This window comes from Dermacentor andersoni, chromosome 3 (assembly GCF_023375885.2).
Source record: "Dermacentor andersoni chromosome 3, qqDerAnde1_hic_scaffold, whole genome shotgun sequence".
NCBI classification, from domain to species: domain Eukaryota; kingdom Metazoa; phylum Arthropoda; class Arachnida; order Ixodida; family Ixodidae; genus Dermacentor; species Dermacentor andersoni.
The window spans coordinates 35123690-35150437 of NC_092816.1; the positions used below are offsets into that span (position 1 = coordinate 35123690).

Below are 26748 nucleotides of genomic sequence, written 5' to 3' on the forward strand. Positions count from 1 at the left end.
CACGGCTCGGCACGCGCCAACATCGAGCACTGACGTGCGATTCGGGAAACGGACGACCACCGCGATCCTTTCACCCCCCCCCCCTCCACCACACAAACACACAGGCCCGGCTACAGCTGACGCGTGACGAAGAAAAGAAATGGAAGCCACAGAAACAGTGGAACTATTTGGCAGAAGGGGATGGAATACCACACACGCTCACACACGCATACACACGCACACCTCCGGCCACAGCTGATGTATGACGAAGAAGAAAAGGAAGAAAAAAAGAGAAGAAAAAGGAGAGAAGAAAAAAGAGAGACAGAACCAGCGCACGCGCGTGGAGGAGGATCTCGCGGCATGTCGGAACTACAGCCGAGGATGGACGGCAGAGTCACGTTTCCGAATGCAAGTGCTTCATCTATCTGGTTTCTTCGAGCCTCCGGGCAGTCTTCCCTTACGCTAACCTCTTTCGCATGTCGCTTGCGCGACGCTTACTGGTCGTTGAAACAGATAAGGGTTCGGAACATTCGAAGCACCGGCGAAGCCGTCCTAAGCAAAGTAATAAATGTGGGTTCAGTAAAGAGCGAGTAATAACAAAAAATATTTTCACCCGAGGACGCACTGCAAGGAGAGCAAGGAGCGGACCTCGAAAAGTCACCACGAGTTTTCATATTATACGTAAAGTAAAATTAAAGTTAAATTATCGGGTTTTACGTGCCAAAACCACTTTCTGATTATGAGGCACGCCCTAGTGGAGGATTCCGGAAATTTCGATCACCTGGGGATCTTTAACGTGCACCTAAATCTAAGTACACGGGTGTTTTCGCAAAGAAAGAAATGTCGACACAGAAATGCCAGCTAACGAAGCGACGTACACATACAACCACAACACGGTGCGCTTATACACAATTTGTAACACAGTGCAAGTGAGATAAATAAGCAGTTTTTTTCAACAGTTCCCTATTAGTGGCGTTGAAAGTGGGGGAATGTCTGGTACGTACAAATGAGCAATCTCCAAAGCAATATGCAAATGTAATACTTTACTTTTAAGTTATTAGGTTTCTAGTATAGAAGACTCAAATGTAGAATTGAATGCTCCACTGGTAAAAGCGTACCCACAATTTCTGCAGGAATGTTTAGACACGCAACAGTTTCCAAATTTCGGCCCCGAAACGCCTGCTTATGGTGCGGCATATGGTGTGGTTAGAGACATTACGCTCAAAGCCGTAGTATCTGTCAACTCGAGGGAGGGATGTATAAAAAAAGTGGTTGTGCTAGTCTATAATTTCAAGTAAGTAAGCATGCGAAGGGCGATTGGTGTGATGACTTACACGATGAACCCTTTTCATAATCGTAAAGCTAACTTTCCTGCGCGCCAATTAACTAAACTAAGGGCGGTGAAGTAATTTCGGCAGTCAATGCGTACGAGCGCAGCTTGCTCATCTTTTGACATGAGAAGTCTAGACAGGGCTCTCATGGTGAAAACACGCACAAAAGGAAAGCCCCACTCCCTCCCTCTTTCTCTTACACAAGTATGTGCAGAGAGCACTTGACTCTATTTGAGCAATGACCGGTGCCGAAATGAGTTGGAGCAAGTGTGTAATGCAGAGAAGCTATAAATTAATGATGTAACGATTGGTGAGTATTGTTAAATAGTGTGATAATTCGCGAGTACAGCGCAAGTGTTGATGCTCTGGGCTGGCTAAAATCAAGGTGTTGCTTAAAAGAATATGAAGAGTTTTCTATTTATTTAGCGTGTGCTATTGTTGTGATCAATTAACAAATTTTTGCCGAAACTACTGGTCGTGGGTAGCATATTAGTGCGCAGCTCTTAAGCGCCCGTTCCTACGTTGAACGTTGGCATGCTTCGGCGTCGGTATCGTCGGCGTAACGGAGCGAACGAGCAGAGCGAAGGATGAAAGAGCGAAAGCGGAGCGCAGCGGGAGATGAAAAGCGAAGAGAGCGTGAGGGGCAAAGCGGAGGAGGAGGCTACATCGAAAGCACGAGCCGGAAAGTCGAGAAGGAGGGTATGGCGAAAGCTTAACAAGAAAAGCGCAGTGCCGCTCTGCGGCGACGACGGCTACAAGATGGTGCCAGAGTATCGCGCGTCGTCTGTTCACCGATGGCGCGCGGCGAGCGCGTCCAACGATACTACATATGAAAACAAAGCGCTGTATTAGCGGAGGTCTGTTTGTGGCGGCTCCTGTGAATCGTGCCCACGCGTCACCTACTCGTTGTCTCTCGCGATCTCGCGATTAGCGAGACAGACGCGCCACTCTTCGCTCCGTTCGCAACGTGCCGCACGAGTCAACTGTCCGCGCCAGCGAATATATCACGAAATGAAAACACGTATAGAGCTGCGCTCAAATTTCGCATTAGGGAGTATCGAAATCGTCAGTGAATTATTATTATTATTATTAGTATTCGACAAGGGGACCTCCTTATGTATACTACGCAGATGTAAGTTTCTGTATTTTTACCAGTAAGTAAATTATCAAATGAATTACGAAATTATTATTATTATTATTATTATTATTATTATTATTGATTGATTGATTGATTGAAACACACTTAAATGTTCACACTGCAATCATTAGATTGTAGAAAAAGGAAAGAAACGCGGCATGTTGTTTGACTGTCTGTGCTTCTATTCCCTTCAGCAGCATAACTTGATCGCCAGTTCCTGTAGCAACGTCAAAGACTGCCTCTAGAATGCTCAAGTTATAGATGCCTCTCGTTCTAACATTTCCTTTGTGCGTCCCGATAAATTTCGCTCATCGCCTCTGTGTCAGCCCCGAGGAAGAGCTCGCCTAGTGGCATAAGTGAATCCTCACGCTTTGCTTTCGAGCGAGGCGATTATGTTGGTTTATATTGGCGCGAGACAGAAGTCTGTCGCATTAGACCGGCATCGATGAAGAAGACGTAGAGGTTGCTCCTGGCCATCTTGGCTGCTGTGACTCCTGTGCTGCTCGCCTTACTTGTAAAGATTTGTAAATATACGTTTTTTGTGCAACATTTCTTGTCCACCGCCGTGTGGTCACTGGTAACATACAAAAGCAATGTTGATGACCAACTAGATCAGTATACGGAGCTTGTTTTGAGCAGTGTGCGCAAATACATTCCCCAGTACAGTCCTAAACGCTCTAAATATCTCCACTGGTTCTCAACTTATAACTGCCCTGATGTATAAACTTTAAAAAGATATAATGATATAAATAATATAAAGTAATATGAAAGAGTTAAAAGAACGTGTATTATTGCAAATGTGCTAGGTCTTGGGTTGAATATACAGAAGGAGGTACCATAGCTGAAGACTGCAAGGGAGCTCCTGTTTTGAGGTGCATGAAGAGAAGTGGGTAACCAACAGTGATTAACTTTATCGGGTGACTGCGTTTCACCGTCTGACAAATGTTATCGCTCAGCGCAGGACGCGGCTGCATGTATCGGAACTTTCTCGAATGTTATCGATGGGTCTATCCGCTGTCTGCTGCTGCTGAACTTTGTGTAGTACTTTCTGGAAGGCACGCGGTCATCAGCGATTTCGCTGGAACCCTCGATGAGTCATGCATAAAAGCCGACGCACTTGACCCACTCATCAGATTTCGACGATCGCCGACTGTGTTCGCCGCTATCGTTGTGCTTTGAGTGTAACTTGCTTTTCTGGGCACAAGTTCGCCGAATAAAAGTCAGTTTAGTTATTCCCAGTTTTGCTACTGTGTTCTTGACGATCACTACCACGTGACAGTACGTTAGCAACGTCTAGTAAGCACAACTATTAAACACAATTTACATGCAACAAAACAGTACTAGTAAACTTGAGAATCAACTCGACCTTCTTTTAGAAACATGATTTGTTTTTTCTTAAATGTAACAAAGGATACGCATTGCTTGAAATAGTTTGGTAGGTTATTAAAATGCTACAGCTGCAAATAGGGCCGCGTGTTTCCCATAGCTACTGCGTACTTTTGGTAGCAGAAAGTCATTATTCAAAGCAAACCTGGTGTTATTCGAATTGTAAAGGCATACCTTGTCAAATACATTAATTGGAGTGAGGTTGTTTATAGTCTTGACTAGTATGACGCTTAGGTGATATCTAACCATAAGTGCTAACGGAAGGATTTTATATTCACGGAAGAGTGCAAGGGCGCTGGCGCGGAAAGGACTGACGGTGATTAACCGGATGGCTCGGTTCCGTAAATGCTGTAATTAAAGTAAATGTATGGGATACGTATTACCCTAGGATTATACACAGTAACTAAAATGGCTGTGTATGAAGGCGTGGTATAATGATAGTAAAGTAGGACCGCTAAAGTATCGTCGCGCATTTATTAGGGTTCTTATCCCATAGGCCGTTTTTTTTTTGTTTTAGGTGCAATATGTGTTTAGAGTATCTTTAAATTTGAGTCTAAAATAACGCCTAAGAAGAAACATTGGTTAAGAGCATATAATTTAAGTAATTGAAACATAATTATTGGAGAGTAGGATGAAGCTTTAGAGGCGGCGTTGAAGATCATAAATGTAATTTTAGATGGATTCATCTAGAGAGAGTTGAATTCGCACCATTCTGTCAAGTTCATGAGGTCATTACTAAGCTTTGTAGTTGGGAAGGAATTGATAAATCTACTGTTACTACTGTCGTGTCGTCTGCATAAAGAAAAGGTATGGAGTAATAAAAACACTTGGCGATATCGTTAATGTAAATCAGAAATAGAAGCGGTCCAATTACACAGCCTTCAGGTACGCCTTTTGTCGTAACTCTGAAGTTAGAGAATACTCTAGAAATATAAACAATTTGTCGTTTCGCCAATGAGTAACTTTTTATGAGGGCTAGTACTGGTCAAACAATTCTTAAATCAGTTAGTTTAGTTGCAAGAATTTTATGACTGATGGAATCAAAGGCTTTAGTGAGGTCAATAATAAGATCCAACAATGCTAGATACAACAGTGACGCTATAGATCGGGTCCAGAAAAAGTTTCTAAGGATATATCATCGCCGCGTTGCTAACACGGACACTGGACTTTGTTCTAGCACTACTGGATTATTGTGATTGCCCTTACTTCGCTGCCGACGTAATCGCGCTGACCTTCTTTTTCTTTTCAGATTCTTTCACGGTAGCCTCCCCTGCCCCGAACTCCTCAGCTGTATCTTGTTTCGTATGCCGCGCAAGATCACCAGATAATATATACATTTCCGTGTACCTGCCTGTCGTCCCCAACACTGAACCGTTCACAGAATACTGAGTCTTTATAACGCTTAGTTTCATGATTTAGGTATTTTTCATAACTCACTGTCATTGTTCTTTTCCGAGCTTTGTGTTGCTGTTTCATATTTTCACATATTGTTCAACTGCCCTTCTGCTTATTCTTCTTTTGTATTTACCTTGCGCTTCGTTGTATATTTTTCAATATTGTTCTTTTTATTGATTGTTATTTTTTGTTTATATTCGCCTGCAGGTGTTTTTTAGTGTATACGTGAGCCAGCACTCAGACCTTATGGTTGTTCCTGGGTATTGTAAATAAATGATTGGTTGATTGATTGTTTGTCTGATTCTTCTTCTTCTCCTTCTTCTTCTTCTTATTATGATTATTATTATTCAATACAAAGGTCCCACGGCTCCTTCTGGCCCTAAAATAAAAGATTGATTGATTGATTGATTGATTGATTGATTGATTGATTGATTATTACTTCAAAAGTAGAAACGGAAGATAGGAAAACAAATTGCAGTTTTGCCCTAACATCGAAGCACTGGTAGCGACTGCAAGGCTTAGTGCTGCGCTTGAACTGTTCGGTCGACGGTGTCCTAAGTGTACGCGAGTTCGCCTTACGCGGACGCGACATACGCGGGTTCGCCGAAATTTCTGGCACCCTTAAATGCTTTATCGCGCCGTGTAAGGCCTGTAATGGCATCGCACAGGGGCCACTACGCTGCCCGTAAAGAGCGGCGGCAGTGAAATGAACACTAATACTGTTCCATAGTTTTTAGTAGTCTGAGAAGGTTTAAGATGAAAGGCACGCGCTATGAATGAAATGGTTCACGAACTCTGTTTGCGCTCTGCTATTGAAAAAAAATAAATATTCTGACGAATAATTTAGCGAAGACCATAAAACAGGTTTTGGCACCTTTGCCTGTTGAATAGTGTAGCATCGATCTTGCATACGGCACAAATAAACATATAGCTTACATATACCTATACATAACATCACAGCAACGGCGATGGAAACGGCGAAAATTCGCTTGGAGTGTCAGTATAAATGGTATTGCCATAAAAAGGAAGGAAGAACGGCAGGTAAGCAAGAACGTAGATAACACTCACCGTATCTTCACCTCCCGGGATAACCACTCCTCATGCCTGTCGAAGCTGATAAGGATAGCGGCGATTTCCTGGAAGAAGAAAGAAGTAGAAGAAAATCAAACGGCGAATTCAATCTTCGGTCTCATCCACACGTACAAAAGATAGACTGTCAGAGGCGACGCCCCATCGATCACTTGATCATGGCTCGTCATACCGGCAACCACGCACGTCCCATGAAGAGTTGATGACACGCGCAAAAGGATCGAGTCTAGCTCCATGTACGAGGCGGGGCTGCAATCTGCTAATAGGCCTCCTTTTTTTTAAATTGTAACGCTCGCATTCTCACAGGGCTGTTTGTTAAGCTAATGGCGGCATTGACAGTAACTGACGACGTAGAGTACTTTATTCGGTACAGCCGGCACTTCAATCCCAAAGGGAAGAACTTAACAAGCTGCAAACGAGAGGCTTTCCAACAGCAGCAGATAACGTTCCCCGAAGGGTCGAGGGTAGTGCATGCGTTAGGAGGTCTCACGCCTTCTAATCTACGCAACACTGAACTCATTGAAGTGTGGTAGCAGGAAGGTTACTGAAGAGCGAAAGAGACGCACAGGCGAAGAAACTGCCGGCCTGCACTGCCAGGCCAACCCCGCTTGTAGTAAACGCGTTAACCAACCAACAACGTAAGCAATGCAGGAGAAGCGCCTTCCATAAAAAGCATTCTGCGCTTGATCTTTGTGCCTGGGCGTGCCGAGAAAATTGTCACGCAGGGGCGAATAGGAGGATAAGCCCTTGTGGATCAGAAGAAATGGGCGAACTTTTTACATGAATCCGATAAAGTAGGGTTGAATTGGCTTGTCGGGCCGCAATCCGGCCGTCGGGTACATTTAAACGCTAGCGGGAGGGGTCGAGCAAGTGTCGAGGCGAGTTAGTACAACCAGTCAACAAGGGGTGGGTTAGCTCGCCCGACCTGCTTGCCGAGATGCATGTAAATGTGGTCGGGTCGGGTCGGGGTCAGCTCGTCTTCTGACTCGATCCGCTCACGTCGAGTTGATGTAAATGAAGAGACACGCACCACGCAAACCAACACGCATAATCGGCAAGTGTGGGGACAAGCCGCTCGCATCATAACACGCGTACACTATTCAGAAAAGATGGGTTTGGTGAGGAGGGAAGGTATGAGGTGGCGGCGCTCTCTGACATCGTCTAACTTCCAGGAAACATTTTTCACGTAAGCTTAGAAGGTGCACCCCAAATGGTAGAACCACAATAGTTTCACAGATTTGTTTATCATTTGTATATTATTTGTTTATTTGTTCGCTTTTTTAGCAAACACATATTGGAGTGTTGCTTACACAGTTCCGTGCGGGTTTACGGAGCCGCGTAAGTTACATCAACCATTGTGAGCGTGTGTAGACGGCAAGCAGGGCTCCGTGCTTGACGTCTGCTGCACTGCATCTCGCCCAAAGATCCAGCCTCTCATTCATCGAGGATCACGACAATACAGTGCGCTCAAAATTCGCGAGCTCACCAGCGTGCGAAGCAACTATACAGCGCCAGCCACACAAGACACACATACACACACACACACAATATAGAGAGAAAGGGCGACGAAAAGCTGTAATGTCGAGGCATATTCTAACGCACTTTGTGAACAAAAGCGTCTAGAATATCACTGCTTGGGCACTCTGCCCTGCGGGCGGCTCTTCCATAGAAGACAACTATAGCGTGAACGCCCCTACACGCTCCCCGAGGGCGGAATGCGCTAAGCGTCAGCGACAAGGAAGTAGTCGACGCATTCGCAGCTTCTGCCTCGGGGAGTCAGCTCCTTTACGCCACGGTTGGACGGTTGCTCAGATCTCAGATCTGGCTGCGAGAGGCTGCGGTAGATGCTCCGCTGCAGCTCACATCTGTCCTTATGGTTCTCGCAGCCGCGTTGCACTCTTGTCTACTAAACCCAGCTCCACATTTCTTTCTTCTCTTTACAAATCCAAATTTGAAAGACAATACGCAGAACAGGCTGCCTGTGCGCCATTGCGCTTCATGGGAGGGGCACGGGTATGGGACAAAGCACACGACGCAGTCCGGTTGCATGCATAATTAATCTTCCACTCCCGCGTCATGACGCTTGTGAATTCTAGATGATGTCAGATGAATGCTCAAGCAGGGCGGTGACGTAACCAGGCCACGCTCGCAAAGAACAAGCGCAGACGAGAAGCTGACAGCGCTCGTGAGTTATGTATTACGATATCATCTTTACATACGCTGACACAAGGCGAGCTCCGAGAAATTTTCGCGTTTGACAAAAAACAAAACAGAAGGCGGCTATTTGAGGTCACGAGCACAGGTCAGTTTCCGTCGGCTGCGTTTCAATTTCTGACGGGCGAGCGAAGAAGCTGTCGAAACGACAGGCACGGCCCGGGGCGCAAAGTCGACTCGGACGTTCATCCCGCTATAGCTACAGCACGGCGGCGTGGAAATGGAGTTCTGTAAGCCGCGCAAACGTCCCGGCAATTGATTGCCTTCGGGCGGGCCGAAGCTATTTGCTCGGCAGCTGCCGTTCTGAATACGCAAGGCGCTGGGTCTCTCGAGCCCATGACCGCTAGCGCGACCCGCCCCCGGACGTTCCTCATAATATTTTCAGAATGACACTGCGATGGCAGCATTTTACGCAACCGTAGAGAGCGCGAACCCGGTGGAAGCGACCGGATCTATACGCTGACGAAATGTTCCATATGCGGAATGCCGAAAGCCGTTTCTCAGGGTGCGCTATCAGTAATATTCAGGAGCGCACGTGGTAACGCATAAAAGCGGGTCGCCTGGTCGAGGCATCTCAAAGGTGCTCAGCTGCTTTTCGCGAAGGAAGTTGACCTCTATTCCCGAATCCGGAGAGCCTTAAGGTTTTTATTAGATGACCACACGGGGTTTAGTGACAGGGCCTAAGCGGATGTCGCAATGTTAGAGAGCGCAGAACGCATAGTACGAGGCCCCAAGGGTCCAGTAGAGTTCTCGCTAGGAAGCAGCTGGAAATACTCCACGCCTTTCTCACGCATTATTGCAGAGCGAGCTGAGTGAGCTCGTCCGTGCTTATACCGGGGCTTCGCGTATAGTGATGTTGTTTGATGCAATAGTTCTGCGGAAACCCGCAAGGTGGAGAGAAGTAATTAATAAAGGGAAAGTGACATCCACCCAAATGCAGCTATGGGCTACAAAGGAAACGCTTCCTTTGTAGCACTTAGCTCCGTTTGGGTGGATGTCTCACTTTCCCTTTAATAATTAGTGGAGTTGTTTGCACACAGTTTTACCAAGGTTTGTCTTTTGTTTGTACCAGACGCGATAATGAGAGTGAAAAAGGATTCTGCCGTCGAGCTACGGAGAGGGACACGACAGCGGCCACGTGACAAGTAACGAAGAATTTCTACCACTGTTTGTATAAGCTTCGGACCCGTGCGCTGTCGCACAAACCAATGATGCTGTGGGACGGATGATAATAAATAACGGAAGCGTGGTAAAATTCCAGAAGAAGAATCCTTCCACTATACTGGTCCATATGGCTACTGGCTGAACGGGCTATCGCCTGTCGCAGGCGACAGAGGCGCTACGCGGGAACGTGAGAGCTCGTCGAAATAGGAAATCTCTCCACCTCTGACGAAGACTCAGATGAGCATATTTGATATAAAATAGACTACAAGCATGCTTTAAACTTCCTTGTCTAAACATCCCTACATGGATACATCAGCCGTATTTTCCTGGAGGTAGATAGAGTGTCGTTGTCACTCTCAAAGTCCGACGAAAAGGCAGCATCCTCAGACTTGCGGCTGCTCGATCCATCTATAAAATCAGCCGCAAACACAGCGGAATTGCGAGATCTGGGATCTTTCCAAGTGCGCGCGCCGCTTCCTGAGGCGACCATTTTTTCTTTCTACTTTGACGATCGCCAAACTTCGGAGGGCGTTCAAAAAATTAACCCCTGGCGGGAAAAAAGCGAACTACTTAGAAAACGAAAATATAGTTCTCCTTCACGTCCTATGACGCAGAGTGTACGTGAGCGGCGCGGAAGCTCTCGAAAGTGGCATTTCAAACCATCGATAGCAGGCGGCCATTTTCACTCTCTGCTTTGACGAACGCGAAAACTTCGGAGCCCTTTCAAAAATCACCGCCCGGGTGAAAAAAATGAACTGCTTACAGAACAACAGAATAGTTCTCCTCCTTCACGTCCGATAGCGCAGTGTCTCCTGAGCGGAGCGGAAAGTATCGAAAGTGACGCTCTAAACCATCGGTAGCGGGCTAACGATGCCCAATAGGCGCGGTACGGAAAGAGTTAAAACTTCTATATCTGTATCGTTACCTATGCATGTAACAGATCGGGTACCATCACATTTCTTCCCTGCTTATTTTCGACCAATACTCTAAACGTGTATTGCTCATTTCGATTGCTGACCGGTTGATGCTTCCGTATACTTTAAATCCCTGCGCTTCTGGAGGGTGCACGTTATCTACGTGTCTCGCTGGGTGAGTACATTCGCATTCCATCAGGATGTGGTGAGTTATCTTCGGAGTTTTGCTGCAGCAGGCACGCGCCTCATTTTGTTGCGAATATTTGGTCCGGCATGTTTTTGTCTTTAGGCAACCAGCTCGAACCCCAAATAGCAAGGGGCTTCCCTTCGTGTTATCGTACATATTTTCCCTTCTAATTCCTTTCTTCCCATTCTTGTAAATCTTCATGGTCTTTGTTGTTGCCATTCTCGTCATCCAATTAGCTGTCTCTGCCCCTCTCAGTTTCTATTTGATGGCTCCTAGTCGACTATTCACACTTTCAATTACCCTTACTGGTTGCCAACTTTCTAGACTTCTTCCTCCATTCTGTGTCCACGCTTCTGGCGTAAAAATATTTGTACACTAGCTGCCCATTTATTTCCATCCAAGTTCCCGAGTCTTTCTGAAAAACTAGTTTTGCTCTGCGCTTCTCTGACTTCAAAAGAGGCCCAACACGCGTCTCCCTGCACTGCCTCACTTGTGGTTTTACCCTGGGCCCCCATGGCCAACTGGCCAACCGATATGTGGTTATCATCCAACCCTGACAAGTATCCGATTTGGAGCACAGAATGGTATTGCGTTATCGCTGGCACAATCACTCCCTTTCCAGATTTCACGTACCACCTCACATTTATTGTAGCCCCAAAGTGCGCTATGTTTAATTATTGTTGATCTCGGCGTCCGTTTCATTTTCAGATTATTTTGGTGGGTGCATGTCTTTCGTTCGTTTGTGCATACACCCAGGTGTTTATGTTGCTTGACTATGGGGGTGACTTGCTTTTTTTTTTTTTTACCAGGAACGTTACTGCGAAGCGCCCCAAGAACCGTTGCGTAGCGGTTCGTGCTTTATAGCTCTCCCAAAATGAGTAGGTGAGAACACTGAACGGCGCTGTTGAGGCCAAGGTCGCAGACTCGAATGCGGACTACGGCGGACGTGCTCCTGTGTCTTAGGCGTGCAAAGAAGCTCACGTGCTGAAATTTATGTAATACGGAGAACACCACCTTGTGGTCAAAAATGATTGCAGCGCTACCATCTCAGAGAAGGTTGTAGCATTTGGGTGCAACACACACACGCACACACACATGTACGCACGCACACACACACGCACAAACGCACACACGCACGCGCGCGGTCGTCTATACAATAACGTGCGCCGCACAACAAAGAAAGAGAAATGACCGTGTAAAGGCGACGAAGAACGCTGTGCTTCGACGACCGGGATGCCGCCGAGATAGTCAATATCACCGCGAGGAAAAACATAAGAAAGCGGACTCGACGGAAGGACATTACCGCCGTTTATGAATTCCCGAAAAAGGCTTTCCTTCTTTTTCTTTCCTCTTCTCCCCGCTTACGTTTAACCGCAAGCTGAGGTCACGTGCATGCACGGCGAGTTCCAAACAATAGGCGCTGGCGAAGAAAAGCCTTCCGTGACTCGAATGTGCTCATCAAATAAGCGCCGCCACCGCCAGAAAGTTTCCGGTGGCTCAGCTTCTTTTCTACGTATATATCGAAAAGAAGGCAAACGCATTTTCGACGGAGACCACCGCGTGGGAGAAGTGTTTACGTGACCGTTTCACAGAGGCAGCCCGAATCGCGCACTTTTCCAGCACACTGAACCGAATAACGCGCCCGAGTCCGCGTTGTACGCGTCAAAGCGTTGGCGCGGCTTTAACGACTTTCCGTAAACGACTCGGCGCTTTCGCTATACGGGCCCTCTATAGACTCAGTGTGTTTTTGTTCTCATTTTTAGCGAATCGACAGCGTGTGCAATGCGTGTTTACTCCGTTTCACGAGTTATAGATATTCATTCCCCAGTGAGAGCACCACGCTTTCTTCTTTTCTTTCCGATGTAGAAACCACAAGCATGACGGAAAATTAATCGGACGAATTTTAAACGCTATTGCCTACTACAGCGGAGCCGTTAAGGGCTAGTTCTCCCAGGGTCGTGCCAGTACCAGGGTCGTGACAGTAGTGTGTTAACACAAAACTATCATCATCATGATTGGCTATAGCGTCGTCTTCTTCCACAGCTGGCTCGTTGGCGCCCCTCGGAGGTGCCGCGCGAACGCGCTCGGCGTGCTCATGAATTATTAAATAAATAAATTAATTAAGAAACACCATTTTACAGTGAATTACAGGGAATCTGTTAAGGGATAGTTGCCCAGGATCGTGTCCGTGTGTAGACACAAAACACCCCATACGTGGGCCGATGCCGAAGATAGTGCAATGCCGGGCCGACCTGCGGCAGAGGTGAAGCAGGCGTTAAGGGGCCCACGGACACAGCTTCACTGCTGATCATTCTTCAGAGAGTGGAAGGGCACTGGGTTTTATACATTCGCGTTCATTCGTATTATGCATTCGTTATACATATTCGTTATATACATTGATGTTTTCATTTTGCGATATTGAGGCAAAGAATTTGAGACCGAAATCACTGCACCGCCTGGCAGTGGGCCAGTGCCATCAGCGCGTTCGCACAGGGAGGGGTAGTACAATGGGTAGTACGCTGGCATGATGAGCGGCAACGGAGCCAGCTGTGGAAGAAGACGACCACGACGACGAAGGCACAAGCTGTGGCACGAGCCATTGCTGATGATGATAGTTTTTGTTCGCACACATGAAAATTTCACGGAACCTTAGCCATAAACAGCTTCGCTGTAAAACAGGAGATAAATTATCACAGTACAGAGCGATTATTACCGCACAGAGCGGCCAAACCATATGTGCTACCGGCGTCAAATGAAACGCAAACAGCGATGCGCGTGGTCAAGTTTGCACAGTCATCATTACTGCGCGGTAATCTTTTCTGGCTTTCAAATAAAACAGAAGCAGAAAAAATGAAAATATCGCAGTGTAAGGGGAGCCTTGTCGTTGCAGTGCATTCAAAGCAGATGTGCGCGCCTGTAAATTGTGATGACTGGACGGCGCGCCCTATTCATTGAGTTATGCTTCGACCTCGCATTCCGCTGATCGCGTTTCATTTGGCGCTGACAGTACTCAAGTAGCAGCAGATCACTTGAGCGCGACAGCAAACTGCGGTAAGACAATTCACACTCCTCTTATCTATGCCGTCATGCCATTTGAAACGGAAGAGAAAAAGTCACAAAGCGTTATGACAAAGCGTGGGGGACGATTACCATTACGGACTAATGCTCTCAGCAAAATTTATGCAGCGTGACACGGAGATTACTTCAAGACTTTCCTAACAACCTAACACAACCAGAAGCTCGCAGAGGTTTGACGATTTTCCAATTTAGGCGTTTGTCACATGCGCGTTATGCTAGGCTTGAGTTGTGTTCTGTAAGAAAATGAGCGACAAAAAGAAAGAGTAAGATGAAAGGAAGCTTTGCTACGCCGAGATTGGATGACGGGGAGGGGGGGGGGGGGGGCGGCAGACAGACCGTGTGGCCAAGTGTGCGAGCCTCTCTATCTCTCTCCGTTCCTAGCAGCTGTCCTCCAGCGGTTGCCCAACGGGCAACCATGACAGCGATGCCGAACGGCCGACACACACGTTGTTCCTATCCTCTTAGCCCTCCGAACGAGTCAATATCCAGCACAAAAAGAAAAAAAAAGAAAGAAGAGAGGCGGGTGTTTGTACGCGGCCAGACGAGCTCAGAGACTTCGTCAAGGACGTGTGCTGGCTATCCGCCGCACAGCCCGCGCTAATATTGGCGCCGCTAGGAGCGATCGAAACCTGAGCCGGCCAGCTTGCGAAAGCCCACGTGCACGTCAGAACGTGCGCGCACACATAGACAGGCATCGGATGGCGAGTTGCGGGAGCGGGAAGACGCGGAGAGAGATCATCCGCGCCGAAAGAGCCGGGCGGGACGAGACGATGGCCTTACGTCGTTGGCAGCGGTGGATCTGCCAACCGGACGGATCCGCGGAAGTCGGTGATGCAAGATGGCGGCTGTCGTCGGCAGACGCAAGGCGAGAGCGCGGTACGAGCCGGCGATGTCAGGCGGCGAAGAGGGTGAGGGCTGCGGCGAGCATCCTTACGTCACGGCGTTCCGAGGCATTTAGGCGGCCGAACCTTTGCTCGGTCGTCACGCCTGTGGCTCGCAACTGCAAGGCAACTGCGCAAAACTACCATGTATCGACCGCTTTCGAATGAGTATCGAAATATAAAGAAAAAGAAGCTCTCATAGAAGCGCCGAAGCGATGAAAGCACAAGACGAATAGTGCTAATAGGAGGGCGATATGAGCTTCTCCCAATCCGCTACGATGAACACTCACTTTTTTTCATAGTTTGCAATAGCATTAAAACTCAAAGCTTCTCGATATTAAAATACGCCAAGAAAGTAATATTTAACGCATTTTTTTAACGAAACGGAGCTACGTTCATATGCGGAGGTTTACTACTCAGTATGGGAACGCTGGCATGATTAGCGGCATCAGAGTCAGCTGTGGAAGAAGACAACAAAGGCGAGAGCGATATATTGAGGCAAAGAATTTGATATCGAAATCACCGCGCCGGAGACGTCAATAGATAGTAGAGGTGTGGAGGAGGAACTTTTCTCTCAATCTTTGAGGAAGGTGCTTTGCCGCTCCGAAAAGAGACGTTCATGACGAAGCTTACGTAGGAATATGTAGTTGTTTCAGGGACATTTAAATAAGTTATTCATGCATTATTGTTTATTTATTTCTTTCTGACAATCCTGATAAGTTTAGCGGTAACTGCAATTTCCTAATACCATCCGAATCATGGCCAATGCCCCGCAGTGGGTATGCACCATCAGCGGAGGAAAATGAAACTAAACGAACACACCTTCAAATGCAGGAGTGCTTCAGAAGTTCGTTCGAAAATACAACCGTTGTCAAAAAAGTTCCAGGACAATTCATTTTTATTTCTGAGTTTGCAATAATAAAAAGGAACACATGTTTTTATGTTAACTGGTATGTGTTCTTCCTTGACATCAGCTTGGCCATGTTTCCACGCAAACTCACCAGGTGACAGTGCTGTGCTTAGCAACACACAGTTCGGGTTGTTGCCGCATTAGATAAGGTGACACAATGGATGCTGATTATGAGCAAAGAATGAACATTCAGTTTTGCGTTACGTTCTGGAAAACCCCTCGTGAAACGTGTAACATCATTAAGCAAGCAAATGCAGGCGAGGCACTTTCAAGAAGTCGTGTTTTCAAGTGGCACAAAATGTTTCGTGAAGGCAGAGATTCAGCGCAAGACGATCTCAGAGCTAGTCGCCCGTCTACAGCCCATAACGATGCAAACGTGGAGCGTGTAAGGCAGTTAATGCAAGAAGACCGTCGTGTAACTATGCGTGTGATATTAGGAGAACTGAATTTGAATCGTGATGTGTGTAATAAGATTTGACGAGAAGATTAAGGGAAACGGAAACTTAATGGAAATATCGTCCCTCACTCACTAACAGACGATCAGAAAGAGAACAGACGACGAATTTGTGCTCAACTATTGAATAGAGCCAGACGTGGTCCCACATTTGTGTCAAATATTATTGCAGGGGATGACAGTTGGTGCTACCAGTATGATCCTCACACGAAGCGTCAAATTGCTGAATGGCGGAGTCATGGATCACCAGGCTCGAAAAAAAGTCGAACGACAACCTTCGAGAACAAAGCCAACGTTGGTCGCGTTCTTTGATAGTAAAGTATTGATTTACCATGAGTATGTTCTTGCAGGTCAAACAGTGAACTAAACTATTTACATCGAAGTCTTAAAATGTTTGCGAGAAGCAATTCGACGTGGCAAATGACATGAGAAAGAATGCTACAATGTCAAGAATAAAGCACTAACATACATAACGGTAATCGCTACCCGACTAAATCTAGTACTTCAAATAAATCTTACATATAATAACTGGTTTTAGCTGCCAGCGTCATGGAGAAGAAGCGCTTCAAGCGAAGTAACACGCATTATCATGACAAAATCAGGATAGAAAGCTTCTTATTATTTTTTAGAATCATAACTGTCGCCTCTCTACAGTGCAACCCATAAACACTTAAGGCGAATCCGGTATTGTATCATTAGCAGCACGGATATAATTAGTGCAATTTACATAGTGGTGGTAGCTTTATGTCAGAGAAGGCTCGCTGCGCATGCAGTGTCGCTATATTCTGCACAAACTTCCTATGAATATGAACCAATACTTGCGCTTATGTCAAAGCACCACGTCATCTCTCGTTACAGTTTTATTGTGACCTTGCCTTTCTAAAAATAATCTGCTCTTTCTCTGCTATGCGCGATTATTCTGGATCAAGTTCAAGCAGCCAGGGCTCTCTGGTGGCCAGTTCTCGCAAATTTTCAAAGTTTACGTAACGGTTGGTAGGTCGGTTCTGCGGCAGCTCGCGAGGTGGACAAACGTTCACGAAAGGTAAAAATTTTCATCCATCCTAGTACAGCACGAAGCCACAAAGGAAACCAACAGAGTTTTCTCAGGAAGAAAGCTTCGGAGCTGAAGAAACACTCGTCCTGGTTCTGGGATCGAATCTGGGATTAGCGGTTTTCCGGGGCGGTCGCTCTACCAACTGAGCTAACCAGAAGGCTATAGCGTATCGCGGCGCGAGGGCGAATTATTCGGCAACTCGGAGCACAGGGACACTACAACAACGTTGTTGGGGCGGATCATTTGACAAAGACAGAATGACAGACACGCAATAGGCGATAAATAGCACTAGAGGATGACACGCCAGGACGTGGCCTCTGTGTGCAATTCCGAAAAAAAAAAAAAGAACTTGGGCTCCAGTCCGCACTGTAAAGGCGGCTGGACAACGAAGCTGTAAACGACACGTAGAACGATTACCCATTGCGACGTGGCTTGAAATTGTTCACACGGCGACAGTCACATGCACGTTACCAAATTAAATACGTTTCAACGGCCTGCGACTTGGCTTGCGTCGATGCTTCGTGCACCTACAAAGAGCGGGCCAGAGACAAGCGAAATGCACGTAACCTGGAAACACAGTACATCACACACACAAAAACTAAATCCAAATTCTGCGTCAATAAATTTCTTCTTAAATTTAGAATTTGCACCCTTGAAACGATTGACAGCGTTGTACCTTCGTCATTTGACCGCGTTTTCGGCTTCACAACATTCATCATCATCCTGCCGCGCTTGGCGATTGCGCTGAGCGTCGTGGACACGGTGTTCATCCATGGCTCGAGCACGACGCCGTTGTTCCCTTTGTCGTCTCTGTTCTCTTCGCCGCTCCTCGTACGCACGCTGCTCTTCAGGAGTCCTCGCTATACGTGGCCTTCCCATAGCACTGTCACAACACAAATGCAATGCCTTACTAGGCGCGCCCTCTTTGTATATATGTAATGTAGTGACGTCGCGTCCTGTTTCACAAACCGTGCTGTCACAAACCTGCCCTTTACATTTTATATGGGTAATGACGTTATGCTCCCTGTTACAAGCCGATGCCGTTATCAATCAATCTGTGCCCCGCATTGTTAACTACCGCCTTATCATCTATCATGATGACACGAGACGTGTTTTGAGCTTTTATTTATGAAAACTGCCCATGTGGTATGAACTGTATGTGTGATTCGAAAGCATATGGCACACTTTCCGCTTCAATTTTAGCCTACAGTTGCACTACATCCGGCTCCGGGATCGGCCCACAGACACGACAAATGCTAGAGGTATACAGCTTCGCTGTAAAAAACAACCACAAGCGAGCTAGACAACATAAAGGAGCCACCAGTGTTTGAGGCGCGCTTGAAAACATCGAATTATTTGTTCAATGTTTCGACAGCACTGTGGGGACTTGCAGACGCCGCACGGGTCTTCAGCTTGTGAGAATCCCGGGTCCCTGTCTCGGCTGACGAGGTGTTTCAATTCCCAGGAGGGGGCCGCCGTTTTGCGCAACGTCATCGCTGAATTCGACTCGCGCAAGTGAACCTGCGTTCGATAGGATGGTGCAACGCCAAGAATCCCGGTCCAGGCTGCCTGTTCCATGCTTCTCTATCTTACGTTCTTTTTTTTTTTTTGTCCATTGCACTGTCACAGGGAGTGAAGGGTGGGAAGATAGCACGACGTGCGACACGAAAAAACGAGACGAGTTGCCAATTTAAAGGAGACGCCTTCACCGCTTTGCAAAACTTGTCGAGTACAGGTACAACGGCAACAGAATCTACAGAGCTATCGATCTTCGGGCCCTTTTTTATCTTCAGTTGCGACACGCGACGTTCATTCCTTAGTTGTCGGCCCCGCTTTAAACACACATCTCAATTTAACGAGTTCGTACACTTTTTATTGTACTGCCGTACCTTTTAACTGGCGCAATAAATCTCGCGTTCACGCCGCTCGTGAAAGTCAAGAAAAATGCGCAGGAATAATGAATATATTGGAGTAAAAACCAAAATGCGGGCGTCTGATCAATGCATTGACGTGGTGAAAGAAAAAACAGAAAAGGTAAGCGCTAGGTGGCGCAGATAATGCAATTTAAGGCCGTTAAACTCAAATGCAGCTCAAACTTGGATGGAAGCGAATAAACTTGACAGAAGCTGATGATGACTCATCGAATGATATAATTCCAAATGATAAGCGAAACGTAAGCAAGCAGGAGGATAGCGGTGGTGTGGATTAAAAAGCAAACATATTTTTTTTAATATGAAGAAATATTATAAGGTGGCATCTCTAGGCCCGGTTTTCCATAGGTCCCAAACACTACTTAGGAAAATAAAAGAAAGAGAGAGAGAAAACAAGGTCGAAAAAACAACAAGCACTGCATAAATTACAACACAATTCACAATTCACAAGGCATACAAGTAGTCTAACCACAGATATCAGCGCCAGGACGGGCTAGTGATTCGGTGCGGTCGCGACGTCACATTAGGGTTACAGTTGATACCATAATTGAGAGTAAGAGGAGAAATGGGAGCTTGTAGGTCGTGTGATGCGAAGAACAGATAACCCCTTGACTATTACAACAACAGCACGAAGTGCCAAAGGCAAGGAGAGCGTAGTACAGCACAGCACGTACAGCACGTACAGTGCGAGTTGGGCGTGATAAGATTAGGAAACTTGCAGGTATAGGAGGGACCCAGCTGACGAAACACATAGGTAATTAGATATTACCGAAAGATGCCCTCATCCTACAGTGGGACATAAATTAGGCTGATGACTATGAATCTCTGAGATAAAACGAGCACCGGATAATCCGGATCGTCAGTCGTTTTGTCCGTGTCTCCACATTTAAGATTCCGGTGACAGTGATTGCCTTGCCGGATTATCTCCTATTGCAATCACGTAGAAACGTGTCGTAGCGGTCGTCTCGTATCTTTAAAGAATGCAAATTTATTGCCCTATATTTACAAGTATTCTAGCTGATAAGCGCTGTCCGCGATCGATCGCTGCCGCGGCGATGGTGTCGTCGTTATGCTGATAGCTAAATTGCCAGTGGCGCGGTCCCTAACAACGCCCAATTAGGAGACGTCGTTGCGCAACAAGATTTTGGCGAATGCGGGCTCAGGGTATTTAGAGCGGTAATTACTTTGCTCACCTTGTTATTGCCTTCTATACTAAGGGGGAAAAAGACAAAGTGACTACGAGGATAACGTGAGCTTGCGACATTATTTCAAAATACAAATTGTACCAAGTTTCCAGCACGCATCTTCCCGATAACAATGTAAACAGTGCACGTAGGATCATGCAGAAAGCGTTGCGAGCTTACAAAATGAAAGAGAGAGAGAAAAAAAAAAACATCATGGGCCATTATGAAAGGCCACGGCGAGGTAATACTTCACCGTCAGGCACTCAGAAGGAATTCTTGCATAACGCGTTCTCGGCGCGAATCCATGGTTGTTGTGCAACCTTCATTTCGTATTGGCCACTTAAATAGTTGCTAGGTGCGCTAAGTGGCAAAAAAGAAAAACGAATATAAAAAGACTACTACGATAACAATGTTCATGTTCTCTCTGTCGTTATCAGACAAAATGTTTCGACAGACAAAAGGTTCCCAAAGGTTCTCCTTTACGATTTTTATTCAGTTATATGGACACTCCAGGCACATTTCCGCCGTCGTCGTCGCCATTGGCGTCAGTGTTATGTTCTGCATAAAGGTGAAGCGATAAGCCCACGTGCTATAAGATCGTGGCCGCGCGCCGCTGTGTGTGCGAGAGAAGGCGTGCGAAGGTGAGCTCTCGCGCGCGCAAGGGAGGAAGGCTGGAAGGAAGTGCGCCATTTTCCATCGCGCGCAAGGCATGGGAGAGGGGGGCGTTCTACTCTGGCGGCGGCTGCGTATGGCACGGCTGAACGCGGCTGCGCGGGTCCCATCTTGAAAGCGATTTGCGAAGGGGGACAGAGCTAGGTGCGCCGAGCGTGTTCTCGCCGCTTCGTACGCGTTGAAGCGAGAGGCAGCACGAAGGTCAATTCGCTTGCTGCGGCTGTCGCGCTTTCTCACGCCAGCGTTCTGACGGCGAGTGTCCGCGGTCATCGAGTAAGAAGTGTTCATGTTTGTCTGCGCATGCGTGACACCATACTTGTTAATATAGTTTGAAAGCGAACGTTTACAAGTTTACACGGCCGATAAAACTACTATCCTCACTTCGTGTAACTATTTGATAATTTCATAGCGTAATCGATGATTCACCTTTCGGACAAAACTGAGACTCTTTTTTTTTTTTTACCGTTTCTTCGAACCCCAGAAAGGTTAACTTTCCTCTAAGGAAAGCGATCAGCGCAGGCAGTCAGAAAGCAGTCAACGCAAGTTCAAACATGCAATAGTCCGATATCAATAGGGCGCACAATCGTTACTTATGAAGGCGTCCCGAGCCGACGTGAATCAGTTAAGAAAGGCTTTCTTAGGAAGCAGAACATTAACCAATGCTTGAGAACGTTGACAGTATCACGAGGATAAGCCCGACATTCCGACCTAGCGCCGCGCGAGCTTAGTTTGAAGTTTAGTTTAGTGGTTCATTACGATCCTTGTCACGAAAATTGCACTTCTATGCAGAACGAAAAGTAGTTAAATATAAAACACCGTTAATGCGAAGTCCCTGCACAAGCGTCATCATGCGAAACGCCATGCATGAATGAAAACAAGAAGACGACGACTGCGAACAAGAAATTGAATGATCTCTACAGTGACGTTGTCATACATATTCCACACCCGTCGTTCAGAGCAAAAAAAAAAAAAAAAAAAAAAACTGAATCGAAAAAAATTGAAGCAAGCATATAAAGCAGATAAAGATAGAGCTGAAAGGAATGATTAGTAGAAAAGACAACCGAGTGCTCTTAAAGATAGTTAGAAGGAGATGGGTCCCTAAATAAAGCAAAAAATAGATAGATAGATAGATAGATAGATAGATAGATAGATAGATAGATAGATAGATAGATAGATAGATAGATAGATAGATAGATAGATAGATAGATAGATAGATAGATAGATAGATAGATAGATAGATAGATAGATAGATAGATAGATAGATAGATAGATAGATAGATAGATAGATAGATAGATAGATAGATAGAAGGCATCCACAGGCGGTTGCGCTTCAAGCCGAGAAATTCAACGCGTTGGAACATACACCTGCCTCCATCTCAATGAAAGCCTTCAGATGCAAACAAAGCTGAAACGCAAAACACAGCCTCGCTCTCCCTCTCCAACTTCCCATCCAGGCGCAGAGAAGACCTAGACGGGGGCCGCAGGCATTCCCGATAAAGCCATTGACGTAAGGGTCACTCCGAAGAGCCTGTCGCACGTTAATTACATCTGGCGCCTGTTCTCACGTGTCAGCTCCTCACTTCTGGCCGCTGCCCGCAAAACAAAGAGAAAAGGAAAGCGAGTGAGGTTGCGACATGGAAGGCCTGTGTGGCGTAACACGGGGGGCAGGCTGGACGCTTTGAATGTCAATAAGGTGGACAGGGTCGGCGCGCGAAGCGCTGGCGCAACAATGCAGTCCCGAATGCGGCGTCTATGCTTCGTCTTACCAACTTCGTGCAGTGTAACGAACGCTATGGGTCACGTTAGCCAACCAGAAAAGAGAACGAGAAGAATACTTCCTCCGTTGTCCACCTATGATCTCCCTACGCACGAAGCCGACGGAACGGAACCTTCGTGGAAGGATCAGCGGCGTACAACGGGAGAGCCGTGCTCCCTTCTCTGGAACACGCAGCCGGCTCTCGTTACTCGCAGGCTGACGTGAACCCTATACAGTCTTGGCTGAAATGCACGGAAGTAGTGAAACGGTGTGTTGGCGCTTCTCGTTGGGGAAGCCCCTCAAGCAAATATAGAACGAGGGGACTGTGAGGCAAGGTAGCGAGAGAAAGCGATGCTTCTGCGACTTGTTGCAATTTTTCTGCCGATGAAAGCTTGGCGAAAAATTCGCGCTTTCGAGAGTTTGCTGCACGGTCCCTCACTCATAGAAAGCATACAAAAAAAAAGAAAAGATAAAAAGCCATGCTTTTGTCGAAATATACACAAAGGGAAAGTAGGTAGGGTTCACCGTCCTGATATATTGGACATGAATTCGATGCACGAGTCCAGGATCCTCACGATGAAGGCACAGAAATAAGAAATCACAGGAGACAAACGTCATAAGCGGTATTCTGTTCATTTTTGCTTTTGAATTGTACCTAACAAACTTCTGCACATCTATACAAAGTATGCATGCAGAACAGCGTCGACTGAGAACGAACCTCTGAATGTCTGCTAGAAATCTTAAATGAAATGTTTACCTGACGGTGGAGTCTAAACGCAGAACGCTGAAGCACGTGCGATATGCACGTGAACAACGTTGGCAACTTAGAGAAAGCTCTTCGCCAGTTGCTGCGGTACCAGCCCGATGTACCAAGATTCATTGCAAGTCTGGTAAATAATTACGGTGTTTAAGGTTTCACCACGCACTTAGGGATCTGATTCGCGTGTGAACAAGTTTGTTTATTGCCAAAGCAACGTATCTGCGAATGCCGATCTCATAAGCGATCGCAGGTACTGCTGCAATTACAAAGGACAACAAGCATACATAAACGGCTTTAGCCTTCATAAGTGTTCATTGCGCTGCACGTGACCCTGCGCTGTGATCGCCTGCGCTAATTGTGAGCGGCTGAGGTCATGTGGTTTTCCTTTCTTTCTACCTCTCATTGTGTAGGGTAGCACACTGGTTGTTTTATTCATTAATTCATTCATTCTAACGTAAACATATTGTGAAAGGGGTCGAAGAAGTTCAAGCAAAGGCCATAAAAGAATGAATGAATGAATGAATGAATGAATGAATAAAGCCTTTATTTTATGGAAGGGGACGGCTCTAGGCCGCTGTTGGTGATTAGGAGAGAAAGGAATGTGGGCTCCCGGACTGTTGACTGAAGCACATATTCATCTCAGTCTTTGATCTTCCGCTTTATGCAGACTCAGGTGCATGTTCAGTTCAGCCGCTCTCACATGGGCTGGTCGTCACCTTCTACACTACTCGAAACAGGATGAAAAATTGGTTTAAAGTATATAAAAAGGCGACTTGCCATCTTCATTTCGTTGCGGGTATCTCAGATAATAAATATATCTGAGTCGAAATGGCAGTGGTGAAGGGCAAAAGAAGAGAGGCGAAGCAAGTGCGTCGAAGAGTAACTCGTGGAGAGAAAAAAAAAAAAAAAAGAAGCAACGCAATGACGCCATCCGCAATGAGACAAACGAAGCTGGCTTCGCAGCAGGAAACAACGAGCCGAGGAAAGGGATAAAGCCACGAGGTTTCGCGAGAGCGACGGAACAGCCATGCGGCTGCATGGGTTGGCGTAGGGAAGAGTGCGTCGAGGAAAAGAAGGAGGAAGGGAAGAGTGAAGAGGAACAGGGCGCCACACAAAAGGCGACGCTCAATGCTCGCGCGCGAGTCGCTGCACAGGAAGGCGCTTTCGAGAAGCGGAACTCGAAACTCGACGACGGGGCGCCGCCCCTTTTGAAAACGACGAGCACGACCACGACGTCGTCGCCAGGCTCTCTCGCATGTCTGTGAAAAATTGGTGCCGCAGTCGAAGCATAACGAGAGCGCCCGCCCCCTCCCAGCTCTCTCTCTCTTCTCGCTGCACAGACGAAGCACCGGAAAAGAAAAACGGCTCCGGCACCAGCTACTCGGGCAGCAACGCCGCAAGATAAAACTCGACGCGGCGTACAGTAGCCACAGCCGGTCACGTATCACAAACACAGTGGCGCGTGGCACGCTGACGTTACGCAGAGACGTGGAGCAGCAGAAGCTGCGAACAAAAGCCGAAGGACGGAAAGAAAGAAAGAAAGAAAGGAAGAAAGAAAGAAAGGAAAAAATAATAACGCATCAAGGTCGAATTATAGCAAGAAAGTAAGAAAGAAAGATGGGGAGCCATGTGGAACCTATAGGAGAACACACACCCTACTTCCAACTCTTCTTCTTTTTACTTTACTTGAAAGAGGAACGGAAAAGGCCAAGAAAGAAATGGAGACGAACGACTTTGGGCCGACGCACGTGGCGCACGCATTTCGGAGGAACAGCAAGCGGCGCTTCTGAAAGAGAACAGAGCGCCAGATAGTGGAGCAGTGTCCTTTGAGTTTGTTTGTTTGTTTGTTTGCTTGCTTGTTTCTCTTGTGTAGAGGCACGTTTACAGTGAAGTAGCGGCACCAACAAGAGGGGTATATGCAACGCTCCGTTGGAGCCACAGACAACGTTCTTATTAAGGGGTCGTCAAGGGATACACAAAAGCAGTCACTGATGACTTATCCTGATCATAAGTGTCAAATCGCAGCATACAGCCTCCACTTTACATAAAAAGTTAGGCGGCATGTTACACTCCCGTAACACGTGAAGACGAAAGCCCGCTGGCACACTTGGTAATGCATTAAGTTATACGATCGCAGGGGTCAGACTTCTTGCGAGACAACGAGTCGCAGTGTGAAGTGAACGTGTGGCAAGTCGTCTGCGAGCTTCGGCTTCCACTCTACGTTGTCGTCTCGCATAGTTGCATTGCTGCTTTCGCAGTTCGGCATCTTCGACTCGGCTTCGACGCTTAGCTGCGGCTTCGCGCGCTCGTATATTGGGGTCAGACTCGTTTCTCTTCGACTTAGCGTTGCACCCTCTAAACAGGGGAAAACAGCACTCGCGGTCGAACGCCTTGCTCCCGCCACTTCGCACGTCGCACCTCGTTTCTTGCTTGGCAGGCATCCTTGGCCGTAGCGTACTTCCGAGTGTGGTATGCAATGCTTTAGTGATGGTTCGGATGTTTGTTTTGAGCTTGTTCTCTATTGAAACGCATGCTGTTCTGTGTGTTGTAAGGGTGATATGAATTAATGTATGCACTGTTCGCTTCACTTTGCCGAGCTCTTGTAGCCTCTGCCTTACGGGGGTATGAGTCATTGCATCTTTGCTTGCGTGCGAGTATGATCCATTGCTGATGATGATATTTTTTGTACCACTCGACTAGACGCCGCATTTTTTAGGTAGGAACCATTGCAACGAGCCACTCAAGGCTTTCGCTTTAAATGTTTCTCTTTGGCACCGCGGTGGTCGGCCCTTGCCATCAATGCACATTATTTTTCAAGGGGGTTGCTCTTGGTTCTAGACAGAAAGAACTCCCCAGTCCTGACGCCATCGGTCAGTGTAGGGGAAGGAAGGGGGAAGGTCACACTGGAAACGCGCACCCCGTGAAATTTGTCTATTAGTATGTAGCCTGCCCAGTTCCTCCCCCTAACCCCTCCCCCCCTACCCCATCCCGGGTAAAGCACGTGCCCTCTGCACCTCTACCCCCTCCCTCGCTTGAAAACATATTGCTACACGCGTGTGCTATTTGACTGTTTGTACGAGGCGCGTGGGCGCCATCACTCGCGAAAAGAGGAGGAAGAACGAACTGGGCTCACGCAGTGAATCTAACCGGTCAGCGCTGCAACCGCTGTTGTAAATATAACCTGTAAGTAGTTGCTCGTCCTACTGATTCACCCTTTGCGTAACAATATTTTCGCCACTGCCTTGGGTAAGAACGCTCTCTGCTTGCTCTC

The 26748-nt window shown here is 46.9% G+C and overlaps 1 protein-coding gene across 6 annotated transcripts in view; it reads right to left on the reverse strand.

Annotated features, from left to right (window-relative positions):
• The window catches only part of Camta (Calmodulin-binding transcription activator), a 564954-nt gene that overhangs the window by 90491 nt on the left and 447715 nt on the right, over positions 1–26748 (reverse strand). For all 6 annotated transcript variants that reach the window (XM_050167587.3, XM_050167581.3, XM_055064739.2 and 3 more), the window contains one exon: positions 6298–6365. In XM_050167587.3, coding sequence (XP_050023544.2) covers positions 6298–6365 — 68 coding nt within the window. The remainder of the gene's footprint in view (positions 1–6297; positions 6366–26748) is intronic.